General features: G+C 42.4%; 1 protein-coding gene across 1 annotated transcript; it reads left to right on the top strand.

Annotated features, from left to right (window-relative positions):
• Nucleotides 1-588: 588 nt before the first annotated feature.
• rtn4rl2a (reticulon 4 receptor-like 2 a) lies at nucleotides 589-4788 on the top strand. Its single transcript, XM_037259797.1, is given in 5 exon segments — nucleotides 589-782; nucleotides 785-892; nucleotides 1544-1770; nucleotides 1846-2079; nucleotides 2918-4788. Coding segments are annotated over 5 exon segments (1587 nt in total). The 5' UTR covers nucleotides 589-613; the 3' UTR covers nucleotides 3767-4788.
• The last annotated feature ends 8638 nt before the right edge of the window (nucleotides 4789-13426 follow it).

Below are 13426 nucleotides of genomic sequence, written 5' to 3'. Positions count from 1 at the left end.
CGCTTGTCCAGAAATATAAGTAGTCAAAAAACACCATAAGGCCATAGATGTGTATGTAGTTATGAATTGGTGTTAATCGATATGTGCCCTGGGATTGACCAGAACAGAATTGGTCAAGCTCACCAGCAACCCTTGAGGAGAAGCAATGTAGAAAATGGATTGATAAATGTGTGTGTTTAACTTCCATAACCAATAACCTCAATTATTCTGTTCTGGCTTTAAGTTTTCCCTCGTGGCTGAATCATAATTCGGGGGCATCCTCCTTTCCTTGCTCACAGCCATCTGAGCTTTGTGATGTTGCTTTTGTCTGGCTTGCATATCGCCGGAAACAGACCAAAAGAGTCTAGAAGGCTGCCGCCAGGAAACGACTTGTGTGCTCTTCTCCTCCCCGTCCTCCGCTCCTCCACGAATCTCAGTCATCACCAGCGGGCAACGTGCCGCGATCCCTCCCTCCTCCATTCATGATTTTCCAATTGCATTCGCTCCCGCCTCGTCTTTTTCTTCTACGTGCGTCCTCAATCTCCTCCTCCTTGCTCGTCCACCCAACCATCCTTTACGCACGTGAAGTTTCCCAAGAGAATCCCCGACAGTGGGCCCCGCCCTTTTCCGCTTCATGCCGCCCTCACTCAGTCATGATGACCCCTTCGTCTGTGACGTAGGCGATTCCACGGTGACCACCTCAGTAGGCAATGGCAGGATGCTGGGAGTATATATGGGACATTTGTGCCCATCAGACGGTACTCAGTCGCTCCGACTCGGGAACCAGGTCATCAGCGGAGATAGCAGGCAATACTTCGCCCCACTAGGCTAACTCGCTTTGGGCTTTGGTTAAGGATGGAAACCTTCTCGATTTCTCGGAGCCGACGAAGCTCCGTCGTGCGCAACTGCAAAAGTAAGTTTCTTCTTTTCATGGTTAGAATAATGTGTGTCTTTAATGTGTGATAGCAACGGGGTTTTTAGTTGGTGTAATGCTTATATAACGATGGATTTCAACTAAGATTGGATAATTACTCAGCAGTACGCGTCTGTAAGAGTTATCTATGCGGTGCGTAAAAGTCGGGTTAGCTGCAGTGCGCAGATTTCTGTTATTAAAAAACCCTCGATTTGATGTTTATTCTTTTATCTCCTTGTAATATGCAAGAAACCGCTCGTTTCTAGATTCACAGACAGAAACAGACAGACAGCTAGATAGACAGAAATTAAATTGTCACACCGGCAACATTTATGAATATAAACTTGTAGTAAAGAGACAGAAACCACCCAAAAGGAAATATAAATACAAAAAGGATGAAACAATACTTTAAGCAAGAAGGTGAAAAAACAGATTAAGATGGCACGTTCTAGGTGCTTGTTCATAAAAATATTCTAGTTATGCTACAGTCATATTTGGCAGTCTGTTCACAGTGGATACAAGCAAGACAAACTCAATAAATCGAATAAACCAGAAGGAAAACTGGCGCCAATGGGAGTTAGTTGGTTTCAGCACCACTGAGAGCTCCCAAATAACCTACCTCTCTTCCTCCTCTTGCTCTCTCCCATGCAGGCGGCCTCTCCCTTTGGTTGGTGGTGTGGATGGTTCTCGGCAAGCCAAGTCTGGCATTGGGCTGCCCGCACCTTTGCGTGTGCTACCCGACTCCCATGACTGTAAGCTGCCAAGCGCAGAACTTCACCACCGTCCCCATTGGAGTGCCGTATGAGTCGCAGCGCGTTTTCCTCCAGAACAACAGGATCACGGAGCTTAGAGTTGGCTCATTTGGCTTTGGGACTCAGGTAAGAACATTTTGCATGAAACGTGCATGAAATGAGTCTACAAAATCACTTAGAATGTATTATTTTGCATTATAGGTTCTGTGGTTGTTTTCCAACAACATTACATGGATCGAAGCAGGAGCTTTCAGTGAGCTGAGGGACTTGGAGGAGTTGGACCTAGGGGACAACCCTAACCTTCACCGTCTGGAAGGGGGAGCCTTCCGCGGCCTAGAGAAGCTCCAGAGCCTCCATATGCACCGCTGCAAACTCACCGCCCTGCCCCACGACATCTTCCGCAAGCTTTACAGCCTGCATTATCTCTACTTACAGGTAGGGGGCACTAGCATGAAATGAACAAGTAAAATGTTGAAGTACTTGCAAATGATGTGTGTTAAAACACAAATTCAGTGAAACAGTATTGCAGTGTCACGTGGACAGCCATTGGAGCATTTATTCAATATCCTTGCAATCCAGTTTAAGGTATTGTACAAGTATGTTTTTAGTCATCACGAGTAAGGCATTTTTGGTGCACTTGGAGCACATGAGATGAATGGTCAAATGGCGTTCAATCAAAGCATTTCAGCATTTATTTGATTTGTTTATGGTGTCCTGAATTATTCATGGGAACTAGTGCGCTTTGATAAATGCTGGAATGGCTTCATAGCTAAATAACAACCACTTGCTGTTAGTTTATCAATAGTTTTAATTCCTAATTCACTCACTCAACCCAATGGCAAAAGTATCCGATATCCTAATAGTGTGCTGAAAGGTCTTACTAATGACGACAAAGCGCACACTTGTACGTGTACTTGTAATTGTGCAACTTAGAGAAAGACACACTCCAAATGTATTTTTACCCCATTGGGAGGCATTTGAATTATAATTTGAGACTTTTGTGTTTGTGTGTTCAGACCACACAAGGTCACATCTTAAAATGGAGTCCCATCATTGGGCAAAAAATGCCAAAAACATCTTTCCATTTGTTAAATCTTTCACAAATTGATGACAGGGCTAGTGATGCTGTAATTTACCAATTTCATCCCATGACAAATGAGAACACATTAGAAAATCAAGAAGATGCCACATGGGATACGTCCTGGTTATCCATTTATGGTACACCAAAGTGAATCACATCTCATGGCATTATGTTTGATCTTTTCATCTGCAGGAAAACAATCTACACTTCCTGCAGGATGACATCTTTTCTGATCTCATCAACCTGAGTCAGCTATTCCTGCACGGAAACCGCATACGCACCATCTCAGAAAATGTTTTCCGTGGCTTGGTAAACCTTGACCGCTTGCTCCTTCATGACAACCGCATCAGGCAGGTGAACCGTCGGGCCTTCCGCGACCTTGGTCGCCTGACCATGCTGTTCCTCTTCAACAATTCTCTACCCGAGCTGCCCAGTCAGACACTGAGGGACACTCAGGGCATAGAATTCCTCCGCCTCAATGCCAACCCCTGGTCGTGTGGCTGCGAAGCCCGCGGCCTGTGGGAGTGGTTCCGGGAGGCCCGTGTCTCTTCATCTGAGGTGATCTGTAACTCTCCTTCTACACGCCGTGGTCAAGATCTTCGCTTTCTTCGAGAAATGGACTTTGCCCTCTGCCCGCTCGCCGATCCTGGCTCAATCGCCGGGTCCACCACCACCACCTTCAGTACCAAAACCAGATGGTGGTACCACAAAAACAAGCCTCAGTCATCGACAAAAGGTCTCTTTGAGAAATCTTCAGAGACGGTCAAAGCCGGCTTGTACGGGAAAGGCCCGTCCACAACCACATCACTGGTCAAGTATGAGCTGGGGGAGGAAGAACTGGCATTGCCTAAACTTGACCAGGAAGAGTACTGGGCAAACTACGGCAACGAGGACTCAGGTGTCACCCTGCGATGCTTTGAGCTCGAATGTCCGCCTGAGTTTGACCTGACTCCATCTTCCTCCTCTACCTCACCATCCTCACCCTCTTCCCTCTCAGTACTAGCCATTGCAGTGTTCAATCTCCACTATCTATTTGGCTGAATCCAACTTCAAGTGCCCTGCGTACCCTGGAGCCTGTTTTAAAGGCTGCCAGGATCCGTGTTGAGACTCTCTATAGTCCCTATGACAGCTCTGTTGAATGCTATTCCTCAAGGCACAACGAGCGAGATAGGGAGATTCTGATTCTAACATCTACAGGGCTAAACTTTTGAAGGCTGCTAGATCTTTCGATACAACACGCTTGAAGCCTAAATGATCTCATGATTTTCCTGAAATCAGGGCTGCGAGGGCTAAGTCCATCGTTAACATCGGCAAGATTTGAAAGCAGTTGTCAATGATGTCATTATTTTCATCAACTCGACTGAGTAAGAACTAATAGTGCTATTATTGCACCCAGGTAACTGGTTTATACTAATTACTGTTAGAACACAGTGCGTAGTAACAACAGTATTGTAACCACTTACAGTGTCATGTAAATACCCATGTATGTTTGTTGTGGATGCTCAAATTGATGTCGTAGAGCTCATCTTGAACCCAAGGCACCGAGGAGACGAGGATCCTCATTTTTTTGAAGATGCTCAGAGTGACATGAAAAAGTAGAGGAATGCAAGACAGAGAAGGTCTCACGTGTACTAAATGACAACGAGTGAAGATGTTTATTATTAAGTGACAATTTTAGAATGAGGAAAGCAAGAGTGAGAGAAGTGAGAGAGTGAGTGAGTGAGAGGGTTGCTGGGTTGACAGCGCCCTCACACTAATAGGAGAGAAAAGCATTGGACCATTTTGACAAGGGCATTAACAGAACATGGAGTGGAATAGTAAAACATCCACAGTCTAGCAGCTACACTTATTTGTACGTCAATGTTTTTGTATTTTTGCCCCATTTGAATTTTTTCTGTAAATATGATGTCGTTTACGACAAACACTGGGAAAGAATTCTTCCTTTCAGGAAGCCTGAGATTGGTTGTTGGATGTCTTTCTGTGACATATTGATACTCTGTACAAAGACTGGATTGGATGCAGATGAACATCTTTATAAAGAGAAAAACTGAATATATATATGATTATTCTCGTGCTTTTCTTTCAAAAGATGTTTAATTGATGATGGTGAGCATTATTGTTTCATTTCAAACAACAAAAGATAATTTAAACAAAACAACTACAAACCAATACACAGTAAAAAAAACAAAAGTAGCAGCTTGTTGTTGTGTGACCAAATCTTGAGTACATCTGAGTCAATTGTCCCTAAAGGACACACTAATCATTCATACAGTATTAGTCTGGTCTGGAATGGCTCTGACTGTGAATGACATCTGCCATAGTGTGGATAAATAAGGTTGAATGGATTCACAAGCTGGTGGCGCTGCAAAAGGCAATTACGTCAGTAAGTTTATCACTCCTGTGAGTCATCACCTAAAGATGCCAGATGGCTCAAGGAGGTGTAAATTGGCCCATCTGCAAATAAATTAAGAGAGCAATGAGAGTTAAATGAGTGGCAAAGTGCAAGGAGCAGAAAACCCCCAACTCACACTCACACAAAAAAAGATGGAACATGAGCTTAAGTGGTAATAGAAACAGCAGAGGAGAAGGAAGACAAAAAGGTAAAATAGGCATCATGCAATCTCCTTTGGTGACTTACTAAAACCACTTATTACTAATTGGCCCAGTTTCCACCTTTCACATGGTGGCCATGCTTTCAGCTCGCACCCTTCGTAAAACCTGCAGCCTACACACGTTTTCAGATAGTGATAAGAAAGCAAAGCAAAGTGAGATGGAAGCAAAGCAAAGCTGTCAAGGTTGATATAGAGTAGGAGTTGAAGAGTGGGTGTGCACATGCTACGATCAAGCAAGTTGTCACTGCTTGGCAAAAACTGGTGAGCTTTTTGTGATGTCACTTATAGATAGAATTCAATGTTAACCACATTGAAATGGAGTTTTCCTGGAAGGCAACCAGCACCACTTCCTCAGAGATTGGAATAATATTAAATGAACAAGGTTCCATTGTTACACAGTCACCCTTCATTTTCTGGCTCAGTTTGTCAGTGTGCACATTCAACTGTATATTGGGGAAGGAAATACAAATGTGTCAGTGGGAAACATGTCATTAAAAGATTAAGCATTAGAACAAATTCTTACTTGTTTTAACCTGATGTCGTTGAGTGGGTAGATCTTTTTTCTTGGCTCCTATTCAGTCAAACACGCACACATATTCACGTACATGCGCGTGCACACACACACACACACACACACACACACACACACACACACACACACACACACACACACACACACGCACACGCACACGCACACGCACACGCACACGCACATACACGCACACACACACACACACACACACACACACACACACACACACACACACACACACACACACACACACACACACACACTGTTGTGTAAGTCCTCCAGGCAGTTGTCAGTTGTCCAGCTTCAACAAACCCACTGAACACAACAGAAAAAAAGGAAGTGTTAAGATGAATAACTGCGTTCTACTTTGATGCTTTATTCATGCACTTCTCAGGGACAGTGACAATACATGTCATGGTATAGTATGTACGTTTTAGCATTATTCCACACAGAAATAAATAAAAAGAAGACTAAGAGACACGTTCAAATACAGTTGTGTATCGGACAAAATGCACGTTGTAGGTAACCCATGGGTTACATAAAAAATGCTTTTATGAATGTTCCGTCAGAAGTGTCAGGAATCATCATTATTTTGGTTGGAATCAAGCAGAACCTGTATTAGATATAGTCTCCCGTAAGAATCAGAATTATTATTGTGTGATGACTCCTATATATATACCGTTTTTTTCCATGTATAATGCGCAAAATTTAACTAATTTATTATCCTAAAATCCGGGGTGCGCATTATACATGGGTACAATTTATTTTTAATTTTTAATTTTTTTTAATTTTTTTTTTTTTTTTTTATTTGAAGAATATCACGCTACAACAATTTTTGAAGAAAATCTTGTCACGGATGGAGTGTGGAAAGGAAGAGGGCGACCAAGTGCAGCTTGAACCAGTGTTCATTGGAGGAACTCAAAACACAGACTTGGTAAACTAACATAACTCTCTAACAAAACCAACAACAGGACTGACCGACAAAGACGGAACAAAAAGACAGGGGGACATTACCAAAGACAGGAACAGAAACTTGTGTTATTGTCAAATATTGTTTGTTTTTTAATCTCCATCGCGGACTGGACGTCATACGGAGGCAGTATCACTGCGCATGCGCACTATGGATCCGATGCGAATAGTCCTCTTCTCTTCTTGACTGACAATGAATGTAATAGTTTAATACATACAATCAGCAAATAACAAAATACGTATTACAGGTAATATTTTATTTCAAAATTGGGTGCGTATTATACATGGGTACAGGCTTTTTTCCAGCATTGACATGCCATTTTTAGGGTGCGTATTATACATGGGGGCGCATTATACATGGAAAAAAACGGTAATTGTTCATATATAGTCTGTTAGGATACGGATTTTAGCTATTGATCTGACTCCAAATTATGTTCGACACTTAACACAAGAGTTGTTACGTCCAAATCCACACACTGTCGCACCTAACAATTTTGTGAGTTCGTTCTGTCAAAGAGAAGACCAGTTAGGCCGAATTTACCAATTGTTTAATCCTGACAAAGCAAGATAATACAGGCGCCTGGGTCCCCCGGGTCCCTCACACTAAGATTCGTGTGTTCTTGTGACCATAAAGAGACAACACATTCTTCCGGGTTGCCCAGTTTTAAGGAAACACAATATGAATATTCAAGCATGCAAAATATTGTGTGGCGATTGGTCGATGGTTGATGGTCATCTCCTCCTCGTTTGGGTTTTTCCCCTGCTCAGCACAGGTGTCTGGACCACAAAGACGAGTTGTTATTCGCGTTCCTCACCGGCCTTGAGATGTCCTCCCTGTCTGGACATCCTGTTCCACAATACTTTGTAGAAAACAAATTACCGTATTTTCCGCCCTAAAAGGCGCACCTAAAAACCTAAAATTTTCTCAAAAGCCGACAGTGCGCCTTATAGGCCAGTGCGCCTTATATATGGATCAACTGATGAATTTGTTGATCCATACTGGTTGTACACAGTGCTCTGCCAAAATGTTTCAGTACGTTTTAGTACGACTAGTAAATTACAAGGTCGCATCGCTTCCCAGCATTACGGCAACTGTAGTCAGGGGGCGTCACCGAATAGCTGTTGTACCCGCGAGGCTATTTCATGTCAAAATAGGCTGCTCTGTTAATGTTTCGAGTAAATCTACGGATCGATATGGAAGGGAAACATAGGTAAGTAGTACCAATGCGTTAGATCGAACTTTAGTCAGTTCCGATCATTTTATAGGAGATCGTTGAGAAACGCGATTGTTTACACTTTGCTGAGGCTCATGGGAGATTGCGAGCTGAGGCTCGTGAGACTTTGCGGATGGCTAATGCTATTGCGATAGCTGCTATACGTACCAGGCTATTTCATGTCAAAATAGGCTGCTCTGTTAATGTTTCGAGTAAATCTACGGATCGATATGGAAGGGAAACATAGGTAAGTAGTACCAATGCGTTAGATCGAACTTTAGTCAGTTCCGATCATTTTATAGGAGATCGTTTGAGAAACGCGATTGTTTACACTTCGCTGAGGCTCATGGGAGATTGCGAGCTGAGGCTCGTGAGACTTTGCGGATGGCTAATGCTATTGCAATAGCTGCTATACGTACCAGGCTATTTCATGTCAAAATAGGCTGCTCTGTTAATGTTTCGAGTAAATCTACGGATCGATATGGAAGGGAAACATAGGTAAGTAGTACCAATGCGTTAGATCGAACTTTAGTCAGTTCCGATCATTTTATAGGAGATTGTTTGAGAAACGCGATTGTTTACACTTTGCTGAGGCTCATGGGAGATTGCGAGCTGAGGCTCGTGAGACTTTGCAGATGGCTAATGCTATTGCGATGGCTGCTATACGTACCAGGCTATTTCATGTCAAAATAGGCTGCTCTGTTAATGTTTCGAGTAAATCTACGGATCGATATGGAAGGGAAACATAGGTAAGTAGTACCAATGCGTTAGATCGAACTTTAGTCAGTTCCGATCATTTTATAGGAGATCGTTTGAGAAACGCGATTGTTTACACTTTGCTGAGGCTCATGGGAGATTGCGAGCTGAGGCTCGTGAGACTTTGCGGATGGCTAATGCTATTGCGATAGCTGCTATACGTACCAGGCTATTTCATGTCAAAATAGGCTGCTCTGTTAATGTTTCGAGTAAATCTACGGATCGATATGGAAGGGAAACATAGGTAAGTAGTACCAATGCGTTGGATCGAACTTTAGTCAGTTCTGATCATTTTATAGGAGATCGTTTGAGAAACGCGATTGTTTACAGAGGGCTCGTTGGTTATTGGCTAGTGGATGCATACCGCAACCCTAGTCAACCTCAGTTTGATGCAGTATAGCTTCTATTTTATGCGCCTTATAATCCGGTGCGCCTTATATATGGACAAAGTTTTAAAATGGGCCGTTCATTGAAGGTGCGCCTTATAACCCGGTGCGCCTTTTAGGGCGGAAAATACGGTAATGTAGCCTGCACATTCCTTTCCACTTATTAATCACCACACAAGTACACTACTACTGAAAATTATGTTGATATGATTATAAGTCTAACACCACCTTAATAAAATGTTTCCTTTAAGTCATTATTCACTACAAAATGATTTATATTTTACTTGCTTTAAGTCATTTCATTTGGTAATAAAGCTGCCATTGCTGCCTGTTTTGCAGCTAACTATAACATTTACTCATTATAGAATAGTTTTACAGTGTGGATAGAGTTATCAATTTACTTCATTTCCAACAGTGACTTTAAATGCAAATGATGAAAGGGGTTTTCTTACATGACCTGTTTACCAACAATATTTCTACACTTGTGTACATTCCTATGAAAACACAGACAAAGCTATCAGAACCAAGACGGACATTTTGAGCTCTCCAGTATCACTGGAAACATGCAATTCCTATTTAAGGATGTAACAAGTGCATCAGACAGCTCATCCTTCACATTGTGACTGGTCCTGGCAAGATTCCTGTGACGCATCTTCATGGAGTTAATATAACTTGTGTGGGTTTGGCTGAACGTCATTAAACGTCAGTCAACGCACACAGCACTAATTTCTGCAATGACAAATAGAGAGATAAAGGAAACCAATAGTTAAATATCCTATGTTGGTTTTGATACCATGACTATAATACTTGGAACTTAGTAACAAATATATGTGCGTGTGTCGTTTTTTTTATTTTTTTATTTAAGATAAATCAACAGGTTTAAATTTGTAACTGTCATATAAGTGGTATCGCAGTAACAGGTACCTGGTAAACCAAATGCCGGTTCCGGTGATGTGACATCACTGGGAAGCATTGGGTTAATTTGTGCTCAGAGGTCTGTTAGGGTGACTAAAGGAGAGCCAGTCGACCAACTGTGGCGCATGGTGGTGGTGCGCATCATGTTCTGTGGCTGTTTTGCTGCCAGCAGAACAGAGTGACGGTGATTTTCCTTTTGAAGCTGGACATAACATCTATTATATAAACTAGTTGTGCGTAGTGTTTTGTATGTGTACACTATATAGTGAATGCTAATGTTACCTTTTTAGCTTTCAATCAGTCCAGAATGTCAATTATTAAACCATCTTCAACATAATGATGTAAATATTGTGCCAATGGATTGGCAGATTTCCACATTTTCCACCATCTTTCTTGCGCACATGGCAATTGACGTCACAGGTTCCTATTTTTGAATCCTCACATCACCAAACACTAGAAATATGCAACATGTTTCCTCCAACGTGAGCCAAGAGACTGATTCATGATGCGCCTCACCGATCAGTTCACCAATACGAACGTCACAGCCAGAGGAAAAACTCTTTGTCTGTGCATTTATGATTTAATGTTTATTTTCATCACAGACCTTTGTTAGTGCCATCAATCTGTGGAACAATTAATTTCTTCCAAATGTTGCAGGAATTAAAATGCACCTTTGTGAGTCAATATTTCATAAAATATTTTAGTGCATTTAGACCAACTTGTGACATATCACAGACATATCAAACAAGTGTGAGGCAGAAGGATGAATGCACCAGTACAAACATACAGTATGTGAATGTATAGTGAAAACACAATTAAATTATGTAAAGTAAAATATGCACAAGCGGAACGGCAGTTACATTTTTAAACTTGATGTAAGTCAGTGCACTGACTGCATGAATATAGACTTGGGGCTCTATTTCGATAGAATAATGCATGAATTGCACATTTGGTGGGCGGCGTGGCTCAGTGTGGTGGTCCTCTCCCAACTCAGAGGTTGGGTGTTCAATCCTCATCACTGTGACATGTCGAAGTTTCCTTGAGCAAGATACGGCAGACTCGGATTTGCTCCGCGACCACCCTGATTTGATAAACGGTGCAGATTGGCTTCCATCCAAAAACAGCGCATAAAGACTCAAATGCCCGCTTTACACGCAATTTTACCAGTGCACCATCTCCCAAATTACAACCAAAAAAAAATACAACCATACACACAGTTAGACTGCCCTCTGTGCTAGACTTGCGCCCAGAATGAAAATTGGGCCCTCAGTCCTATGTTAAACTCCATCTTCAAGGACATTTCTGATGCCAAGTGATCATGATCAATGACATGCGGCACATGAGCATTTAAATGTGTGAGTATAAGGCAAGCGTCTCCAAGCAGAGGAAATTCATTACAACCACTTGTAACTGGGATCTGATTATTTTGGTCAAGACACAGCTTGTGACCATAGGTGAGGGTCAGAATGTATATCACAGAGAGCTTTGCCTTCTGGCTCATCTCCCTGTCCACCATGTTGGGACCGATAGAGAGTTTGCATCACTGGACGCTGCACTGATCCGCCTCTTGATTCCGCCCCCCCTTAGATAGACCCCAAGATACTTAAACTCCTCCACTCGAGGCAGAATCTCATCAGGACGACCCACACCTTTCCAAGGTCCTGTGTTCCACAGCAAGGACAAAAAGACAATGGTGCTGCCTTCACACAGAAAAACAGGTAAGAGAAAATAGAAACAGAACAACAGACGAGGTATGATGTCTGTGTGATGGACTTGGATTGCTTTGCGTTGGAGAACATTTGGAAGGCTTAAGTGTGAACACTCACACACGCACAAACTCGCTGGCAACATTTTGCGCAGCTGATACGCCATAAGAGAGGCCCACTGGGAGACAGACGTTTTTTGCATCACATCACCAGGATTTACGCACATACAGAGAGACCTACACACGCATGCACGCATGCACGCACACACACACACGCATGCACACACACACACACACACACACACACACACACACGTACACACACAGAACTGACAATTTTTATCTTTGGACCGTATAAATTTTGATACAGCTCTTTTACTAGATTCATAAGAAGCATTGAGTTTGGCCAAATTTACCAAGAAACATGGATGAATGTGAGTGTTTTTACTCACTGTATAAGACTCGGTCTCATTATTGATAATTGAATCTTTTGTCATCCCGTTATGATTTGTGGGTTGTTATTGTCTTGTCTTTTTTTGTATTGTCACTTTGTTTTATTTTGATAAGTAACTCTCCTCTCGTTTCAGTTCGTGGGCCCTTCCTCTGTGCGTCAGTCTGATTGTCTTCCCTGATCCTAATTGTGTGCCCCTGTGCCCTTGATTCTAATTGTGTGCACCTTCTGTGTGTATCTAGTCAGCGTCTTCCCCTTGTCTTGTGCCAGTGCGGCTTGTCTCGTCAGGAGTACTAGTGATCACGTAAACTGAAAGATACTTTTGAATACCTTGTCTAGTTTTTTGAAGAACCCTTTTATTCTCGCTTTACCCAGAGAACTATTTAGTTTGGTTGTTTTTTTTGCCTGGATTTCCCTCTTCGAGGTGATTTTGAATTTTGCCGGCTCTCGCCTGTCAAAATAAATTCCTGTTGTTTTTGTCACTCTGCATCCGAGTCCTCTCCTTGTTCCGAGCCGGACATCTTTGTTACAACTGCTTCTTTCTGAGACACACAATTTCTTTTGTACCAACACCAGATATTTTTTTGAATTTCAGCTTCTTCCCGTTATTTGTTCCTGCATCACGACTAACATGCGTCATCACAGCTAATAATGTAATCCAACTGATGCCACGCTCATATCACAGGCATGTTCAGGCTGGTCCAATGTGGATTATTATTAATATTTTTATCTCAACAGGCTTGTGGAGCTGAGGCTCGTGAGACTTTGCGGATGGCTAATGCTATTGCGATAGCTGCTATACGTACCAGGCTATTTCATGTGAAAATAGGCTGCTCTGTTAATGTTTCGAGTAAATCTACGGATCGACATGGAAGGGAAACATAGGTAAGTAGTACCAATGCGTTAGATCGAACTTTAGTCAGTTCTGATCATTTTATAGGAGATCGTTTGAGAAACGCGATTGTTAACAGAGGGCTCGTTGGTTATTGGCTAGTGGATGCATACCGCAACCCTAGTCAACCTCAGTTTGATGCAGTATAGCTTCTATTTTATGCGCCTTATAATCCGGTGCGCCTTATATATGGACAAAGTTTTAAAATGGGCCGTTCATTGAAGGTGCGCCTTATAACCCGGTGCGCCTTTTAGGGCGGAAAATACGGT

Source organism: Syngnathus acus, chromosome 1 (genome assembly GCF_901709675.1).
Source record: "Syngnathus acus chromosome 1, fSynAcu1.2, whole genome shotgun sequence".
In the NCBI taxonomy this organism is placed as follows: Eukaryota; Metazoa; Chordata; class Actinopteri; order Syngnathiformes; family Syngnathidae; genus Syngnathus; species Syngnathus acus.
Note: the sequence above shows the minus strand (reverse complement) of the source record. Positions and strands in the feature narration are given on the sequence as shown.